Source organism: Oncorhynchus clarkii, chromosome 21 (assembly GCF_045791955.1).
Source record: "Oncorhynchus clarkii lewisi isolate Uvic-CL-2024 chromosome 21, UVic_Ocla_1.0, whole genome shotgun sequence".
Classification (NCBI taxonomy): domain Eukaryota; kingdom Metazoa; phylum Chordata; class Actinopteri; order Salmoniformes; family Salmonidae; genus Oncorhynchus; species Oncorhynchus clarkii.
The window spans coordinates 38,304,904-38,325,668 of NC_092167.1; the positions used below are offsets into that span (position 1 = coordinate 38,304,904).

The window sequence follows — 20,765 nt, forward strand, 5'->3', positions numbered from 1 at the left end:
CCAACATTAGGGGATGAGTTAGTTCTATCCAACCTTCAACCGCTTGGCTATGGTTTCAGAACCAATACCAGATGACTGACTGCGGACAAAAAAGGTTTCAAGTACCTCCCACGGGCAGATTCCTGACCCTTTTAACAAGACCTGGAAAAATTTGATGGAAAATATGCCCTTAAAATTCCCCATCGATGCAGTCATCTGTTACTGTAGCCTTGGGTAAAAGCTATTAATGGTCTGGTTATTTTATCTGCATGAAGCCATTCCAAAGCGATAAATCACCAGAGGTCCACAACACACGAGCCGAGAGCATTTCCTCGGAATCTCGGGGGAAACACGGCGGTGAGATTCCAAACTCCAAAGACAGACGCTTTGCTGATGAATTTCAGCAGGCTCACGCCATCGTTCCGAAGCACACTCAATATTGACAGAGCACACCGCCTCAATAAATGTCTTTGCTGCCTATTGACAGGGAGGCAGAGAAAGTAGAGCAGGCCTACTCTCCCCTCTATGCGTTGCTCCTCTCTAGCCTTCACTCTTACTTTCTGACTAATCTTTCTTTTGCTCTCCTAACTCTCACTCTAGCTCAAAGCAATAGGTATACTTTCAACTAAGCTAAATTCTTCCTCACTAACAGGTGTAAGAATAGCTCACGGAATCATTTTTACTCCCATTAGAATCACTAGATATTCTTCTGACTTCTGAAAAGAAACACTAAGAAATTCCTGGTGTGTGGAACAAGCTCGGATTGGATTCTGCATCATAACTGCAATATAGAACAAGGACCAAGTCTATAATAAATAAAACACATGTGTCTATCATAGCACGTCCACAAGATTCATTTATGCAAAAAGGCCACGAGGGGGTGCGGTATATTGCCAATATACCACGGCTAAGGGCTGTTCTTAAGCACGACACAACGCGGAGTTCCTGGATACAGCCCTTAGCTGTGGCATATTGGTCATATACCACAACCCCCAGAGGTGTCATTGCTATTATAAACTGGTTACAAATATAATTAGAACAGTACAAATGAATGTTTTGTCATACCCGTGGTTTAAGACGGGGTGGTTCGAGCCTTGAATGATAATTGGCTGACAGCCGTGGTATATCAGACCGTATGACAGGGGTATGGCAAAACAATTATATTGCCGTAATTACTTTGGTTGCCAGTGTATTACAGCAATAGGGCACCTCGGGGGTTTGTGATATATGGCCAATATACCACGGCTAAGGTGTGTATCTAGGCACTCCGTGTTGCATTGTGCTAAGAACAGCCCTTTGACGTGGTACAGTGCCTTGCAAAAGTATTCATCCCCCTTGGCGTTTTTCCTATGTTGTTGCATTACAACCTGTAATTTAAATAGATATTTATTTGGATTTCATGACATGAAAATACACAAAATAGTCCAAATTGGTGAAATTAAAAATATAACTTGTTTAAAAAAAATGTAAATTAATAAATATGAAAAGGTGGTGCAAATTCAATCTGGTGCAACAGATTATCTTCAGATGTCACATAATTAGTTAAATAAAGTCCACCTGAGTGCAATCTAAGTGTCACATGATCTCATTATATATACACACCTGTTCTGAAAGGCACCAGAGTCTGCAACACCACTAAGCAAGGTGCACCACCAATCATGCGGCACCATGAAGACCAAGGAGCTCTCCAAACAGGTCAGGGACAAAGTTGTGGAGAAGTACAGATCAGGGTTGGGTTATACAAAAAATATCTGCAACTTTGATTATCCCACAGAGCACCATTAAATCCATTATTAAAAAAATAGAAAGAACATGGCACCACAACAAACCTGCCAAGAGAGGGCCGCCCACCAAAACTCAAGGAGGGCATTAATCAGAGAGGCAACAGAGACCAAAGATAACCCTGAAGGAGCTGCAAAGCTCCACAGCGGAGATTGGAGTATCTGTCCATAGGACCACTTTAAGCCGTACACTCCACAGAGCTGGGCTTTACGGAAGAGTGGCCAGAAAAAAGCCATTTGGGATGGAGGTTTCCCTTCCAGCAGGACAATGACCCTAAGCATACTGCTAAAACAACACTTGAGTGGTTTAAGGGGAAACATTTAAATGTCTTGGAATGGCCTAGTAAAAGCCCAGACCTCAATCCAATTGAGAATCTGTGGTATGACTTAAATATTGCTGTACACCAGCTAACCCATCCAACTTGAAGGAGCTGGAGCAGTTTAGCCTTGAAGAATGGGCAAAAATCCCAGTGGCTAGATGTGCCAAGCTTTTAGAGACATACTCCAAGAGACTTACAGCTGTGATTGCTGCAAAAGGATGCTCTACAAAGTATTGACTTTTGGAGGGTGAATAGTTATGCACGCTCAAGTTCAGTTTTTTGTGTCACAATAAAAAACATTTTGCATCTTCAAGTGGTAGGCATGTTGTGTAAATCAAATGATACAACCCCCCCAAAAAAAATCTAATTTAATTCCAGGTTGTAAGGCAGCAAAATAGGAAGAATGTCAAGGGGGGTGAATACTTTCACAATTGACCATACACCACACCCCCTCATGCCTTATTTCTATTTAAACTAGGTAAGTCAGTTAAGAACAAATTCTTATTTACAATGACGGCCAACCAAAAGGCCTCCTGCAGGGATGGGGGCGAGGATTAAAAATACAAATATTTAATATAAACACAGGACAAAACACACAACACAACAAGAGAGACAACACTACATAAAGAGAGACCTAAGACAACATAGCAAGGCAGCAACACATGACAACACAGCATGGTAGCAAGACAACATGGTAGCAACACAACATGGCAGCAGCACAAAAACATGGTACAAACATTATTGGGCACAGACAACAGCACAAAGGACAAGGTAGAGACAACAATACATCACGTGAAGCAGCCACAACTGTCAGTAAGTGTCCATGATTGAGTCTTTGAATGAAGAGACTGGGATAAAACTGTCCAGTTACAGTGTTTGTTGCAGCTTGTTTCAGTCGCCAGCTGCAGCGAACTGAAAAGACGAGGGACCTCGCACCCAGGGATGCGTGTTCTTCGGGGGGACCTTTAACAGAATGTGACTGGCAGAACGGGTGTTGTATGTGGAGGATGAGGGCTGCAGTAGATATCTCAGATAGGGGGGAGTGAGGCCTAAGAGGGTTTAATAAATAAGTATCAACCAGTGGGTCTTGCGACGGGTAGACAGAGATGACCAGTATAGAGTGCAGTGATGTGTCCTATAAGGAGCATTGGTCACGAATCAGATGGCCGAATGGTAAAGAACATCTAGCCGCTCGAATGTACCCTCACCTGCCGATCTATAAATGATTTCTCTGTAATCTAGCATGGGTAGGATGGTCATCTGAACCAGGGTGGAAACCAAGTCTAGACTTAACTTTAGCCTGCAGCTTTGATATGTGCTGAGAGAAGGACAGTGTACTGTCTAGCCATACTCCCTAGTACTTGTATTAGGTGACTACCTCAAGCTCTAAACCCCAAGAGGTAGTAAATCACACCTGTGGGGAGAGGGGCATTCTTATAACCAAACCACATTACCTTTTTTTGGAGGTGTTCAGAACAAGGTTAAGGGCAGAGAAAGCTTGTTGGACACTAAGAAAGCTTTGTTGTAGAGCATTTAACACACAATCTGGGGAGGGGCCAGCTGAGTGTAAGACTGTATCATCTGCATATAAATGGATGAGAGAGCTTCCTACTACCTGAGCTGTTGTTGATGTAAATTGAGAAGAGTGTGGGGCCTAGGATTGAGCCTTGGTGAGAGGCAGAGGCGGAGACAACAGATTTTCTGACTTTATACACTGCACTTTTTGAGAGAAGTAGTTAGCAAACCAGGCCAAAGACCACTCAGAGACATCAATACTCCTTAGCCGGCCCACAAGAATGGAATGATCAACCATATCAAAAGCTTTGACAAAGTCAATAAAAATAGCAGCACAACATTTCTTAGAATCAAGGGCAATTGTGACGTCATTTAGGAACTTTAAGGTTGCAATGACACATTCAAAAACCTGAGCAGAAACCAGATTGCATACCAGAGAGAATACTAGAGACATCAAGAAAGCTAGTCAGTTGATTATTGACAAGTTTTCCCCACACTTTTGATAAACAGGCAAAATAGAAAGAGGCCTATAACAATTAGGAGCAGCTTGATCTCCCCCTTTAAATAAAGGACAAACCGTGGCTGCCTTCCAAGCAATGGAAACCTCCCCGGAAAGGATAGACAGGTTAAAATTGGTCAGAGATTATAGAGGCAGCAACCGTAACCTCTTGAAGCTAGGGGGCACTATTTTTATGTTTGGAAAAATAACGTTCCCAAAGTAAACGGCTTATTTCTCAGGACCAGATGCTAGAATATGCATATAATTTAGGATAGAAAACACTCTAAAGTTTCCAAAACTGTAAAAATATTGTCTGTGAGTATAACAGAACTGATATTGCAGGCGAAAGCCTGAGAAAAATCCAATCAGGAAGTGACTCTTATTTTGAAACCTATGTGTTCCTGTCCCTATTGACCATTGAAAGGGATATCAACCAGATTTTTCTATGGCTTCACTAAGGTGTCTCCAGCCTTTGGACATAGTTTCAGGCCTTTATTTTGAAGAATGAGCGTGAACGACCACATTACATAAGTGGTCAGGTGGGGGCACTCAGAGTGATTTTTGAGCAAAAGAGAGAGGCGGCCATTGTTCCTCCCGGTCCTAGTGAAAAGCCAACTGTCCTGGTTGATGTATTATCGAATAGATATTTGAAAAATACCTTGAGGATTGATTATAAAAAACGTTTGCCATGTTTCTGTCGACATTATGGATATCATTTTGAATTTTTGTCTGCGTTGTCGTGACCGCTATTTCCGGTGGATTCCTGGGCATAACGCACCAAACTAACGGAGGTATTTGGATTTAAAAAATATATTTATGGAACAAAAGGAACATTTGCTGTCTAACTGGGAGTCTCGTGAGTGAAAACATCCGAAGATCATCAAAGGTAAACGGTTCATTTGATTGCTTTTATGATTTGTCACCAAGCTTCCTGATGCTAAGTGTACATAATGCTATGCTAGGCTATCGATAAACTTCCACAAACGCTTGTATTGCTTTCGCTGTAAAGCATAATTTAAAAATCTGAGACGACAGGGTGATTAACAAAAGGCTAAGCTGTGTTTCGCTATATTTCACTGAATATTTCATGAATATTGATTTTATGAATATTTTCTTGTAATATTTTTTGACTGTTGCGCTATGACAAATATACCGGATCCGGGATGGGTAGTTCTAAGAGTTAAAGAAGAAAGGGTCTAAACCATCTGACCCAGATGTTTTTTTGGGGTCAAGTTTCGGTAGCTCCTTTAACCCCTCGGACTCAGTGACTGCCTGCAGGGAGAAACTTTGTTGCGGGTGTAACAGTATAACTTTAGACCGTCCCCTCGCCCATACCCGGGCGCGAACTAGGGACCCTATGCACAGATCAACAACTGACACCCACGAAGCATCGTTACCCATCGCTCCACAAAAGCCACGGCCCTTGCAGAGCAAGGGGAACTACTACTTCAAGGCCTCAGAGCAAGTGACGTCACCGATTGAAACGCTATTTAGCGCGCACCGCTAACTAAGCTAGCCGTTTCACATCCGTTACACGGGGCAGGGAGAAAAGAGGGAGAAGCATCGGGGATAGTCACATTAGAAGGGATGGGAGATGAGGAAATGTTGGATGGGCAGGGAGGCATGGCTGAGTCAAATATGAATCCTGACTTAATGAAGTGAAGAAGAGCCCAGCCATGCGCTTCTTGTCAGTAACAACCACATCATCAACTTTAAGGGACATGGGCAGCTGTGAGGAGGAGGGTTTATTAACTGGTCTGTAACTGTTTTCCAGAACTTCTTGGGATTAGACCCACAGAGAGAGAACTGCTCCTTAAAGTAACTAACTTTGGCCTTCCGGATAGCCTGAATGCACTTATTTTTAATTTGCCTGAACAAGAACCAGCCAGCTTGAGTATGCGTGTGCCGAGCCTTTCGCCAAATGCAATTCTTAGGGTGGAGTAACTCTGCAAGATCACGGTCGAAGCAGGGGCTGAACCTGTTTTTAATTCTCATTTTCTTTATGGGGCATGTTTGTTAACAATACCACTGAAAATACCAAAAAGGAAGGTTCAAGCAACTTCAACAGAGGGGATCAAGCTGAGTCTATACCATTTTACAGAGGCCAGTTCATGAAGGAAGGCTTGCTGATTAAAGTTTTAAAAACAGTGATCACTAAGGTCATTACAGAAAACACCAGACTGATATCCTAACAAATAATCCTGATGGGTAATATCAAGAAGAGTAGCCTTTTCTGGGTGTTTGGAGTCATACCTTGTGGGATTGGTAATAATCTGAGAAAGATTTAGGGATTCCCATTGCTTTAGGACTTGTTCAGGTGGTTTAAGCATGTCCCAGTTTAGGTCACCTAGCAGGACAAATTCAGACTTAGTGTAAGGGGCCAGGAGAGCTTAGGGCAGGTAGGGTACAGGCCGGTGCTGATGGAGGACGATAGCACCCAGCAACAGTCAACAAAGAGCTATTTGAAAGTTTAAATGCTCAAAGTCAGCAAATCAAATTGTTTGGGGACAGACTTGGTGGAGACAACTGAGCACTGAAGTTGATCCTTGGTAAAAGTGCCACTCTCCCACCTTTGGAAGATCTGTCTTGCCGAAAAAGGTTATAACCAGAAACGGTTAACATCAGTATTCAAAAGGCTCTTCCTTAACCACGTCTCAGTAATGACCAACACATCTGGATAGGAGCTTTGAACCAACACTTTCAATTTATATATTTTTTTAGGTAATAAGATTCTAGTGTTAACGTGCAGAAAACCCAGGCTTTTAAAAGACAGAAAACAGTGAAGCAGATACCAAGTCAGATTTGGGGCTACCAACAGTAGGTGGGCCAGGGTGTAAATGCACATTTCCAGATATCATCAACAGTAATACAATCAAGGCACGGCATAGTACAGGGAGAGCTCTGCAGTGCTGATTTATAACATCTGAATGTGCATCAGATGGCAACAAGATCATATTGTACAGCAATTTAATCAGGTAACATGAATACAAGTCGACGAGAGCTGGTTAGAATAGGATGGGAGGCCAAAAGACTGTGTACCCAATAGAGAGTCAGAGTCCCAAGTGTGGGAACAAACAGTCTGTCCCACAGTTGGGAAAAGAAAGTTTGTATTCAAAAAAAACATGCAGGGGTCATGAGGCAAATAGCGAAATAGCAAAACGCACAAGAAAAAAATTACAACTTGGGGCTAGCCATTGTAAGTTCAGAGTCACTCGCGCCAACAATGCCTGTGTGCTTAATTGCTTAAATATACCACGGCTTTCAGCCAATCAGCACTCAGGGATTGAACCACCCTGTTTATAATATGGCATGTCTGGTAAGGGTGATGGGGTTTGTTTAAGACTCACTGAAAAGAAGCCGGCGCATTCCGGAAGTACGGTCCTACTAAGAGCATCCCATTGTCCGACGATAGTTAACCCTGGAGGCCATACCTATTTTTAACCCTCTCTAGTGCCATCCAAGTGCTGGATGCCTCCTGGTTTTGTGTGACCTGGATGTTCTGTTTGCATGAAGCCAACGTGCATTTCATAAGGCCCCTGATTCTTCTAAATCTACTGGATTGTCATGCAGAATTTCTGTACTGACTGGTTGTAAGTTGCAATAGATGTGCAGTGAATGTGTGTCTCGTCAAAGAGCATGTGAAGAGCAAGACATGATTCTTGATATCGATCGGCACATTGCAGTGTTATTCCTTTTTTGTGCCGGCCACAATTTAAATGCATATACAGGGAAACAGGGATGAAAGGCATAATGACACTCATTGTTGATTCTGTCAAGGTCAGAGCTTGTGGGAAACATGAGAATATTATGAAAAATATTAAGACTCACAATCTTTCCAAAGTAGACAGCCCGGTGAAGGATCCATTCCTCAATTCCTGAATTTTGTTGTTGCTTAAAATCCTGTGAAGAAAAAAAGAGATGTATCAACCACTAAAAGTGTCTACATCAATAAGACACCACAAAAGACCACATTTTAACGACAAAAGTACAGCAGCTTTCAGCAGAAATTAGTGTTAGTAGAATTTCAACTAAACTACATTTCACATAGCTTTACAACTAGCTCATTACCCAACAAGGAGAGGAGCCTACTATGGACATGTTTAATTCCATCAACACTGAAAGAAAGCTAAGCTCTAGTAATCCCATTGTCTCTCAACCCTTCGATCACGGGATGTTCTCTAGCGCCGAGAAGAGGGGAAAACAACTTTCTTCTGCCCACCGTGTACTTCCATGATGCTAAATTGGTAGCATGCGTCTCTACAGTGTACAATTCATCCAGGTAGGCGAGATGCGATAACGTCTGGTGCATACTTTCTGTCAACCCGCTTCCGCTTTGATGTTTAAAGGTATAATAATCGGATCCAAAAATGCTGTGACTCACTTTGAGATTGTTTCCAGAGTGCTACATGAAGTCATTTGATGTAACGTTATAGGCTTGATCGTAGACACCGGCAGTTCAGGTGTTTGGTCTCAAACTTCAATAATGATAGAGTCGTTGGCAACAAGGTATTATTGTTTCATAGGGGCTAGATCCACAAGTCACTGGTATTGCTGAATCTAGGATCAGACTAGTCCAGGTCAGGGCAACAATGACTCAAAGAAAGTATGCTTTATTTGACTGAGATAAATCGGATCTCTAGATAGTAAGATGCATCACATCCTTAATGAATTACCTCAAGAATCTATCCAATCAGATAAAATAGCAAGTATTGTACTTTTGACCCCTTATGAAATTGAGAAAAGCCCTCAGAAGATGCTATGAGGTTATCAACATTTTGGCAGGCAACGGAGCTCCACTCAAAAAGAAGTCCACACTTTGATAACACCTCCATCATTCAACCGATCTATTCAGATCAGATTGTGCCTCAATTTATAAATGCACCAAAGGTCTCTTCATTCAACGGTGGCCTCGCAGAAAACATGTCGTTTGAAATTCGAGTTTCAAATGTCAAGACTAGTGCAATCACATGACCAAAGCTTTAGTTCTTTTTTTATTTTTATTGGGGGCTTCAGCAAAAAGTATCAAACATCGGCAGAGAAAATGACCTGTGTCAGAAGAGCATACATTTGAAGTAGAGGTCGACCGATTAATCGGAATGGCCGATTAATTAGAGCCGATAACGTTTTGTTTTCGAGATTATAGTTTCTGGATTCGACCATATTAATGGCCTAAGGCCCGTATTTCTGTGTGTTATTATGTTATAATTAAGTCTATGATTTGATAAAGCAGTCTGAGTGATGGTAGGCACCAGCAGGCTTCTAAACATTAATTCAAAGAGCACTTTCGTGAGTTTTGCCAGCAGATCTTCGCAATGGCTAGCTAGTTAGCGGGATGCGCACTAATAGCGTTTCAAACGTCACTCACTGAGACTTGGAGTAGTCTCAGAGCGAGTGCCGCGGCTTTTGTGGAGGGATGGGTAACGCTGATTCGAGGGTGGCTGTTGTCGATGTGTTCCTGGTTCGAGCCCAGGTAGGAGAAAGGAGAGGGACGGAAGCTATACTGTTACACTGGCAATATTAGAGTGCCTATAAGAACATCCAATAGTCAAAGGTATATGAAATACAAATCATATAGAGAGAAATAGTCCTATAAATCCTATAATAACTACAACCTAAAACTTCTAACCTGGCAATATTGAAGACTCCAGCTTTCATATGTTCTCATGTTCTGAGCAAGGAACTTAAATGTTAGCTTTCTTACATGGCACATATTGCACTTTTACTTATTTAAACCAAATTGAACATGTTTCATTACTTATTTGAGGCTATTACATTTAGTTAAAATATTTAGTTAAAATAAGTGTTCATTCAATATTGTTGTAATTGTCATTATTAGAAAAAATTGGCCGATTTAATCGGTTTCTGCTTTTTTTGGTCCTCCAAAAATCGGTATCGGCGTTGAAAAATCATAATCGGTCGACTTCTAATTTGAAGTGTTAGATATCGCATAACATAAACAAAGAGCTGGCCAATTTTAACCCAAAAGTACAAATTCTTGCCCTTTTTTCAAACCTCTACTCACCCTGTGCTAGACACCCCAATTCGTATCCTCTCCCCCCGAAGGCTTAGTAATTGAAGTGATGTTTACTCCTGTGGGAGGACCCAAATGGCTTGTGTTGTGGTCATCCTAATTTTATGACTTTCGGGAGGGGATGTGGTGGGTCCCACACAACCAGTACCGACAACCCCCGGCCAGATTGGAGTCATTACGGGTGTTGAGGACTAGCTTTATTACAAGGTTGGCTGGTGAAGACTATCGATATTTTCTCTTCCCTGCTCCCAACCCCTCAGAGAGGAAACGCAAACCGTTCCTGTGTTTCACGACTGGCCCCGTGGCCCGTGCATTCTTCTCCGCGTGCTGAAACTCCAGATGTCGGGGCTTGGTGAGGAACGAGACTGCAAAGTCTATCACTGCTCTCGACACATACTGATGATTTAGGCAGAGCCACAGGGGATTCACACAAAGATCTTGGGTCGAGAAAATCATTGAGGAATAACTGGTCTGACCCAGATTTATATGGCCTATGATGTTTTATTGTAAGGTTCAGGGAGGGATGATTTAAATTCCAGTGTGAATGCTAAGTAAAGTACATCAATGGCCTTTTTACAGATGATAATGAGCACAAAGATGAAAGCAATTAATGCATTGAATGAATTATGTTTATCTATATATTTTTTCTTTTTGGGGGGGGGAGGGGCTCTGCTGCCAGGAAGATGGCACCAACAGACATGGCACTGCTTCTAGCTCCTCAGCAACTCTGCAGTATGTTTTTTTGTGTGTTGTTTCTTACATTATTATCCCAGAACGTTTGTGTTATTACATACAGCCACAAGCATTTCGCTTCACCCGCAATAACATCTGCTAAATGTGTACGTGACCAATAAAATTGGATTTGATACGTTCATAACAAGTTCAATATATTTTCTCTCTCATGACCTGAGTGACGTGTAGACACATGCAGCTCCAATTGCAGATTTGTTTATCCACAAATATCCCTGCTACTTCCGTAGAAAACCACATAATTGTATTCAGAATCAAAAGACATAACAGCTATATTACAAAACACACACACTCTTAGGAATTATTCAAGTCCGGCTGGATAAATATGCACTTCCAACCTTGTGACTCTCCAACTGTCAAAATAAATCTGTGTAAGAGGCTTCTCCTGAGAGTCATGAGCTCTGTTCTCCCTTCCCCCTCTCTCTTCCTCCCTCCCTCTCTCTCTCTCTCCTCCTCTCCCTCCTTGTGTCCCTCCTTCCTCCATTCCACCCTCCCTCCCTCCCTCCTCATCCTGACTGGTGTGTGACCTCAGTGCGAGGGGAACTGCTTAGCTTTGCACGACTGCAAAGAAACCTGTATATATAGTTTACCATAAACTACGACCTCTGAACAATGCGTGTTTATAGTTCTGCCGTCTGAGCACTCATACCATTCACATATTCATTGGGATAAGGGTTCTGCATTGTAGATAGATATTAGGAGCCTACAACAAATAATATTTGTTGTAAAGAATAGATGTTGTAAAGCTGTAGAATATTTGTTGTAAAGAATAGATGTTGTAAAGAATAGATGTTCTAAAAGCTGTAGAATATATGTTGTAAAGAATAGATGTTGTAAAAGCTGTAAAATATATGTTGTAAAGAATAGATGTAAAGCAGTAGAATAGATGTGAAGCACAGCAAAGAAGTAGGCCTATAGACTGAGCCACTTCAGCCTGACTGAGCCGGACATGCCTAGTTAAATAGAGGTTAAATAAAGAAATAAAAATACAAATTTCAAAAGTGAATGTAGCCAGCTACAACACCATGTATTGATTCTCAATAGGTAGATAAATCAAGCACTGAAGAACCATATCCAGAAAAGGTGGACAATCTTTTGGCAGTCTAGACACCTTTGACCAATTCAATGTGTTCGATCTGCAGAGGGCAAGTGCCTAGAGGCAAGTGTCTGCTTCTCAGTTTACGTTTGCCTCTGGGAGCGTCTACACATCTGGGAGCGTCTACACGTCTGCATTCGGATCGTCTGCATTCGGAGCGTCTGCATTCGGAGCGTCTGCACGTCTGCACTCGGAGCGTCTGCACTCGGAGCGTCTGCACTCGGAGCGTCTGCACTCGGAGCGTCTGCACTCGGAGCGTCTGCACTCGGAGCGTCTGCATTCGGAGCGTCTACACGTCTACACTCGGAGCGTCTACACGTCTGCATTCGGAGCGTCTACACGTCTGCATTCGGAGCGTCTGCATTCGGAGCGTCACACTAGAAGGTACTTAGCATCTGAAATCAGCACCACCTGTAGGTTGTCTCCATCTCACATTTGACTACTAGCTTCCTGAGCGTCTGCACTGGTAAATTCCTCAGGGCTCAGGGGCAGAGGAGGGGAACCACCCTTATCTTGACGCAAAGATAAAGCCGCCTTGAGCATGAGCCAGGAACAAAAGAGCAGTGGGATCCAGACAAATCTCATGTAATATGCACTAATGTACTAGGGACTGAAAAATCACATGAATTGTAGCCTATAATCACACAAACTTTGCCGTCAAACCCAACCATCTCCATTGTTAACTAACATTTCACCAAATCCATTGTGATAATTCTGTTCTTTGCACGCTCTTGGAGTGAAGCAAATAATTCAAAGACAAAAACACAATCTATATTACAGTTATTCTTTCCCAGAAGGAGCCTCACAGTCTTGAGGCTAAGTTTGCACTCATTTTGCATGAGAAAATCCAGCCTTTGAATTGCACCAGCCTCAGGTTATTAGCACAAAGTTAACCAGGGATTGAGGAAAAAAAGCCAACCACTATACGACCCCCTCAAAGGCAGTAGGCAATCAAAGTCGACTGGTGCTCTCTCAACACTTGAGACATAACCCTTTAGAAACACAGGGGTAAGAAGTTTGACTGCATAAAAAAATAGATAGATATATTTTCAGGCAATGACCCCCTTACAAACAGGCACATTTTTACCACATTCTTACCTGCATGTGCCTTGTTACACCTCCAGTGTACATGCCGGCATTGAGTGGTAGTAGTAGTGAGCAGATGTGGGTGGGCGTCCATTTTAATAAATCCATTGAATATACACTGTCAAAAACAAATCCATTATTACTTCGTCTAGGCAGGTCCTAAGAAACATAAGACTAATAAAAATGTATTTACAAAACAATAGAATGGCATATTGAGTTTGTTACGTCCAACTGAATGAAATCAATAGTTCATTATTTTGTTCATTAAAACAGACAAGACACACCTTCCCTGAACACAGCCAACACACATCTTTTGTAGTAAGAATATAACCAAATAAAAAAATGTAACTTGTGTCACGGGAACGTGTGGAACCGCTGTCATATAAGTTAAAGTGTTGAAATATATTTAGAAACAGAGCCCAAGCAGAGCCCACATGTCATCTCTTTCCTACCCTGACTCCACTTTGTGAGTGAGCAGGCATAGGGTCTTACATTGAGAGCATCTTCATCATGATATCGATAGAAAATAATAGCAATCCTATTTTCAAAAACATTGAAGTCTCGTGTTCATATATCACAACCTCCGCTGGCTTTTGGAGGTGCCTAGAGGCAATCGAGGGAAATAAGAGGCCCACACTTGATTCGGGCTACATTATTGCATGGTAAATGTTTCTGATCAGTGATAGATGAGCTATACCACCTCCACTTATTTGCCCAGACAGAAACCAATTAACTAAATAGCCTATACAGATGGGGATTCAGTGAAAACAGTCACATTGACTGAGACAAGTCAGTGAAGTCACAGGCTTTTGGTTGGGAGTAGGCCTACGCTACTAAGCCACTGTAGGACAGTAGGCCTACGCTACTAAGCCACTGTAGGACAGTAGGCCTACGCTACTAAGCCACTGTAGGACAGTAGGCCTACGCTACTAAGCCACTGTAGGACAGTAGGCCTACGCTACTAAGCCACTGTAGGACAGTAGGCCTACGCTACTAAGCCACTGTAGGACAGTAGGCCTACGCTACTAAGCCACTGTAGGACAGTAGGCCTACGCTACTAAGCCACTGTAGGACAGTAGGCCTACGCTACTAAGTCACTGTAGGCCTACGCTACTAAGCCACTGTAGGACAGTAGGCCTACGCTACTAAGCCACTGTAGGACAGTAGGCCTACGCTACTAAGTCACTGTAGGCCTACGCTACTAAGTCACTGTAGGCCTACGCTACTAAGTCACTGTAGGACAGTAGGCCTACGTTACTAAGCCACTGCGAGTGAAGAGCAGAAAATGTTAAATCATAATCTACTTGTTAAACTACATAACATGCTGGCAAAAGGTTCTAATAAATGAGTCAACTAGACAAGGTGATCATGAGTAGCACTCGCCTCAACTAAGCTAACATTCAGTGAAAACAAAAAGCTGACATTGATTGATTTATCAAGACATGTACCTGCTTGTCTCAACGTAGCGCGGTGGCATTGGCCACACACGGGTAGGCTATTGCTTAGAATTAATGACAACGATTGGATGACTCTGGGAGTTTCAGTAAGCAACCATTTGATGCATGCCTTCAATTGCATTAGTCTACTTTATTCCAATATTTCCACCATTCAGTGATATGGATCCAACCAGTTGTGGTTAAGGAAACAACATGCCTCGCAAAGTTTAGAAAATGGCAGGAGGATGGTTAACTGGAGCTGCTTAGCAACCATTAAGAGTTTAAAAGAGTAGTGCGTGCCACTGCCGCCTCAGCATTACGGCTACGTATCATAAGCAGAAGCCGTAAGCAGAAGTTTACCCAATTATCGTTTTTGGCTTTGATACTGGCAATACCTTTCAGATATAAGGAAAAAGCTGAAAAAAAGTTGGCGGTATGGTAAAGTTGGCGGTAGGATAAAGTTGGAGGAAAAAACGTCTTTCTGAAAGGGATATCAATGTGAGCTTAGTGAACGGGAAAACTATGAACATTCATCAAAAGTAACTGATACAGACATAAGGGTCAAATGTAGCGTTGGAGACCATAAGGATACTATTTGAAATTTGCGATTGATTATTGCTCAATTAAGTTATGACCTGGAAGCGTCTTCAGCAAAATGAAGGCCTGAATACTGTCTCCCATTTGGAAGACAAAGGCCTCGTCTTTGAAAGAATGAACTTTTGTTAGGGCAGAGCTGAAAAGGACACTTGTCATTCAAGCACCGACTATGCTGTCACTCTCCCATAGTTATAAGCCTGAAAATATCCCCTTTCAATTCCAGTAAGCCACGGTATAAGAACGTATAGAAAACGGTCATCTTACAACTCCTTCAGGTGCATGGTATACACGGTGCCAACATCCAAATACTGGGCTGACAGCCAAATGAATAGAAACCAAGAACTGGGGCCTTCCAGATAGACAAACAGGAAGGCCCATGTCCTTATACGGAAATTCAGATGCACATACATAAGACAAAATGTATAGCCTAGCCTTGAAAATCAACTTGAGACCCAAGTATGGTCTGGCAAACCAAATGCTCAACAGGTCTGAGTGTGTAATGAGAGACCGTGAGCTGCCTGGCTGTGAACACTCAATCGCCAGTCAGTGAATGGCCTTTGGGATTTCGTTATCTTCTCCAAACATCACACGACAAAGAAAAACACGGGGAGCGTTGCTTTAACCCAAATGCTTGCCTGAAAAGCAAAACAAACCATTCTAGCCACCGGACATGCATGACAGTGTACTCCCGGGTACTAGTTCCACGAGCACTTCAAAAGGCTGCCGGCCTGCCAACTTCCCCTTTTCATGTAGGGGCAGCTAAACAAATCAAACGAACAACAGAAAGGATTCTACCTTCAGATTCCACAGCAAATTTAAATTCAGCTCACTCAAATTGAAAAGACAATATCAAATATAGGAGGTAAGAGAATGCGTTGTGTGCATCTGTAGGCCTATAAAGTTCTTGTCTTTGCTAGGGCTGGGACGATACCAGCATCGTGATACTCATTGGTATCGTGACAAGGAAAATAAAGTGGATTTAACTTCTTTAGGAAAACAGCCCTAATGTGGGAAACAAACATGTTGTCATCCAGAGTCACATTTATTTATTTCCCATGATATAGCACAATATTTACATACGGCAGGTATTTAAAGGACCAAAGTGTTGGGTCTCATTCATGTTTTCATTTCTGACATGAAAAAAAAAAATGCGATACTGGTATTGTCACAGCACTTGTCTTTGTCATATGTTTTACATTCTACTATAAATGTATTTTACATCAAGTCTAACTGTTCTGAGTAAGCTACTCTGTTCTAAAAACATGGTCCAATGGCATATACTGCAGGTTAAGTCTTCAGGAAACCGGATGCATACCAGGCCGTCCCCCATGATTCCCGGCCACGAACCGTGCAATTAGTGCTCTTGACTGTGTCGTCAAATTACACTGCCATACATGCAGTACGAGGAAATCCCTGTCTCTTCCTGACATCAATCCCACACTTCTTGGTGGAGGTGGACTCTAGGGTGTGTGCTAGGCCACATAGTCAAGCCCAGGTGCCTGCTGGGAAGGATCCAAATGACACTCAACAAGTCTCTCGAAGAAATATGAGCTCAACTGTTGCTGTACACCAAGAATATGGTTCAACAGAGGCCTTGCTAATATAGGGTGAAACATGAACAGGTTGAGCCTCACACACATGCAGTTGCACATATATACTTCTTCACACGACACACCTGAAATTAGCCCACTATGCGGATGAAAGGGTGCAAAGGTTATCAACGCACCAGGGTTGATGTTGCACAAGTCTTTTCTGACAAGAGCTGGTTGTGTCAACGCATTTGTCATTTCCTCTTGGATTACTTTGGCATGCAGTATCAGTTGGGAGTGCCAATGCTGGGAATGCTGCACTCATCCTTTCTTCACAGACATGCATTCAGCAGCCTGAACCCAGAGAGAACCACGCTGGGGAACTGGATGCATTCCACAACAGGGTCGCCAAATACTTCCCCTAGAAGCACAAAGGAGCTTGACTTAAGCCAATCAAAGTCTTCCAACGCTTTGAATTTCAAACGATGGCCAACTAACATTGTTCTAAAACTGGAGGGATTAGTTACACCGACCAAAATGTCTAGAAGATTTTTGTTGATGATTCCAGAAAAATGTCCAACTTGTTACTTTGTTTCAGAGAAGTGCTCAGTTTCACTCCAGACAGGAAACGGGAAGTGTGTGGGTCAAAGAGAGGGAAGGTCGATTATGATTTAATGGGCTCTAATTACACAAGTTGAATTACTGCATCGGACCAGGTCTTTAATTTGCAGAGAAGCAGGCGTGTCAATAGACTATTTAAAATGTCCCAAATAACAAGTCTGGAAAGGGACCCCATGGAAACGATGCCCCAAATTAACACATTTAGAACATGCTATGCTGGTTTGTCAGACCCCAGACCTGTGGTTTAGGAGTTAAGGCTAGATAAGATTGTGTGAACTCTGTCCAAAAACATCCATTATCTTCACAAGTTAGAGGTAACTCTAGATTTTTAAAAAAGATTGCCGAGATAATGGTGGTGATCTAACACTAAAACTGACAGAAAAATGTACTTACCCACAATGGTTTGTCTGTCATAGGACATCTTGACATAGTAAATTCACTGGGGAAAAGTTGAAAAGGCCACAAAAAACAATCATTTTCTGGGGTGTGCTCAACGAGAAGTTAAAGAACTCTCTTATTGGCAGTCAATTGATCAGTAAACAGAATACTATCCAAATGTTTTAGATTGAGGTTGGATTTCCTACAATATCAACTTTGCTTGTGGCACTTTCTCTCCTCCCAACTTTAGCTTTTAGGGCCAGGAGGGCAGAGTGAATTTGTTGCTCTCACAGAGCAAAAAGGTCTGGGACCTACAGTGTCCAGGTAGGGGGAAGTGATTGATTTTCAGGGTCAGGGAAGGTCGGGCAGAGCAGCAGGGACCCTGACTGTGATCGGGCCAGTCCAGTCCCACTGTGTACAGACTAGGGCTAGGAATTGCCAGGAACCTCATGATACAATATTATCAAGACACTCAAGTGCTGATACAATATATATTGTGATTCTCACGAGTCTACAGTGCATTCAGAAAGTATTCAGACCCCTTGACTTTTTACACATTTAAAATTGATTCAATTGTTTTCTTTACTCAATCTACACACAATACCCCATAATGACAAAGAAAAAACAGTTTAGACATTTTTTGCAAATGTATTAAAAATAGAAACGAAAATATCACATTTACATAATTATTCAGACCCTTTACTCAGGACTTTGTTGAAGCACCTTTGACAGTGATCACAACCTCAAGTCTTCTTCGGTATAATGCTAAAAGTTTGGCACACCTGTATTTGGGTAGTTTCTCCCATCCTTCTCTGCAGATCCTCTCAAGTTCTGTCAGGTTGGATGAGGAGCGTTGCTGCACAGCTTGGTTTCACCAGACCAGAGAATCATGTTTCTCATGGTCTGAGAGTCTTTAGGTGCCTTTTGGCAAACTTCAGGCGAGCTGTCATGTGCCTTTTACTGAGGAGTGGCTTCCGTCTGGCCACTCTACCATAAAGGCCTGATTGATGGAGTGCTGCAGAGATGGTTGTCCTTCTGGAAGATTCTCCCATCTCCACAAAGGAATTCTAGAGCTCTGTCAGAGTGACCACTGGATTCTTGGTCACCTCCCTGACCACGGCCCTTCTTCCCAGATTGCTCAGTTTTGCCGGGTGGCCAGCTCTAGGAAGAGTGTTGCTGGTTCCAAACTTCTTCCATTTAAGAATGACGGAGGCCATGGTGTTCTTGGGGACCTTCAATGCTGCAAACATTTTTCTGTGCCTCGACACAATCCTGTTTTGGAGCTCTACAGATAATTCCACTGTCATCTGTGGGACCTTATATAGACAGGTGTGTGCCTTTCCAATCATGTCTAATCAATTGAATTTACCACAGGTGGACTCCAATCAAGTTGTAGAAACATCTCAAGGATGATCAATAGAAACAGGATTCACCTGAGATTAATTTCAAGTCTCATAGCAAAGGGTCTGAATACTTATGTAAATAAGGTATCTGTTAAATTTGACAAACATTTCAATCAACCTGTTTTCGCTTTGTCCTTATGGGGTATTGTGTGTAGATTGCTGAGGATTTTTATGTATATTTGGTTCAATATTTGAAATCTGTTGACAAAAACATTGAGAGACCCATGGGAAGTTTAGTGGGAAACCCATAGGAATGCCTGAGAACTTCATTATCCCTCTTGTTCTGTGGTGGCCATCTTTCATACCTTGAATCATGGAGCTTGGTTCAACGCTCAAGACATGAGCAATATGTTTCCCTTCCCAATCAATCACTGTCGGGCCGAACAAAATGATGGCCCTCCAAGCAGTTCAGCCTATTTTAGCGCATACAGAAATATCACATACCATGACAGAGGTAATAATATCTCAATCTCAAAAATATAACAAAAACACATTTACTTGAAGAATGAAGAACAGTGCAGATGCAACGTTTGTGCTGTTTCCATCTTATAGGCCATTCCAAGGCAATGGTAGAGTACTGGTGTAAGGAACTGATGTTCTTGGCTTGTGTACACTCAAAAACACTGCTTCAGTCTTGTCTCCATCGGGGCGACAACATGTGAAATAGGTTGCGGTGGTTTAATGGTATGCACCGTGTGGTTGCATTGCACAAACAACTGCATGTATCCCATATGTTGTGGCAATGAAATGAGATACAAAACTGTTGCCAACCACACACTAGATGTGTTCACCAATAACTCTCACTGCATGTTTTTGCTTGGCCCAGGGGCGAACTGGGCATCTGGCATTACAGGCAAATGCCAGATGGACTGGTCCAATTTCATCCTAGTGGGTCTGTCTAACACTTTTTTGGGGGGGCACAAAATTATTATTATCTAGCTAATGGGGCCTCGAGGAAAACTAATTGTCCCAGTCTGCCATTGGCTTAAGGTGTCTGCATGATAAAGTTTGGCTGAAGTGCTAGCATACTTCCGTAAATGACCTTCGCTTGAAAAATGAGAAAAAAAGCTTCAATGGTGCTGTTTGTCCATTTTAAGACAGCATAGCCATTTTTTAATTTCCTCAAAATAGTCAGAATTACTCTAAGATAACTTAAGAAATCTGTCATTAATGTTGACGCTTTTGCAGAGGAGATATTAGTTGCGCAATTTTGCATCTGACTGTGATGTTTGGTGGTGTTTCTCAAGTGAAAGTATTTGCATGAGGACGCGTTGTCTCTCAATGAATGACCACAGGCACTTCATTGAAGAAGACCTACCGTTGACCAATCGCCAATAAGAGGGTGTAGACTCTGGCTGCCGACGTTGGCTTGCCTCGAGAGAGAGAGAAGAAATTGTGTGTGACCGGACAGCCCCCCCAAAAAACTGTGCCTTTGTCCAAAAAGGAACAAAAACGTCAAAAATGGCATCATAATACATGCAGGAACTGTTCCGAACTCTTTCGGCTGGGAAGCATGCAGACGACTTAACTGTGGATGCCGTACAATTATATACTGCAAGAATAAACAATTATGAAAAGGTATTTTGGTATAAGACATTTCCATCATACGGGACTAGATTATAGTGTGACATGCCAATGACATGTTACATACGATTTATAAGTAAAGGATAATATTATTGTATGCAGCTGACAAGGGACGGATGTGGAGGAGGCAATACAGCTACAAATAGTGACCTCAGCATCT

The 20,765-nt window shown here is 42.3% G+C and overlaps 1 protein-coding gene across 1 annotated transcript in view; it reads right to left on the reverse strand.

The window, feature by feature from the left end:
• LOC139378988 (adhesion G protein-coupled receptor A3-like) overlaps window positions 1-20,765 on the reverse strand; it is a 67,134-nt gene that overhangs the window by 44,787 nt on the left and 1,582 nt on the right. The window contains exon 2 of the mRNA XM_071121663.1: window positions 7,923-7,994. Within this exon, the coding sequence (XP_070977764.1) occupies window positions 7,923-7,994 (72 nt within the window). The remainder of the gene's footprint in view (window positions 1-7,922; window positions 7,995-20,765) is intronic.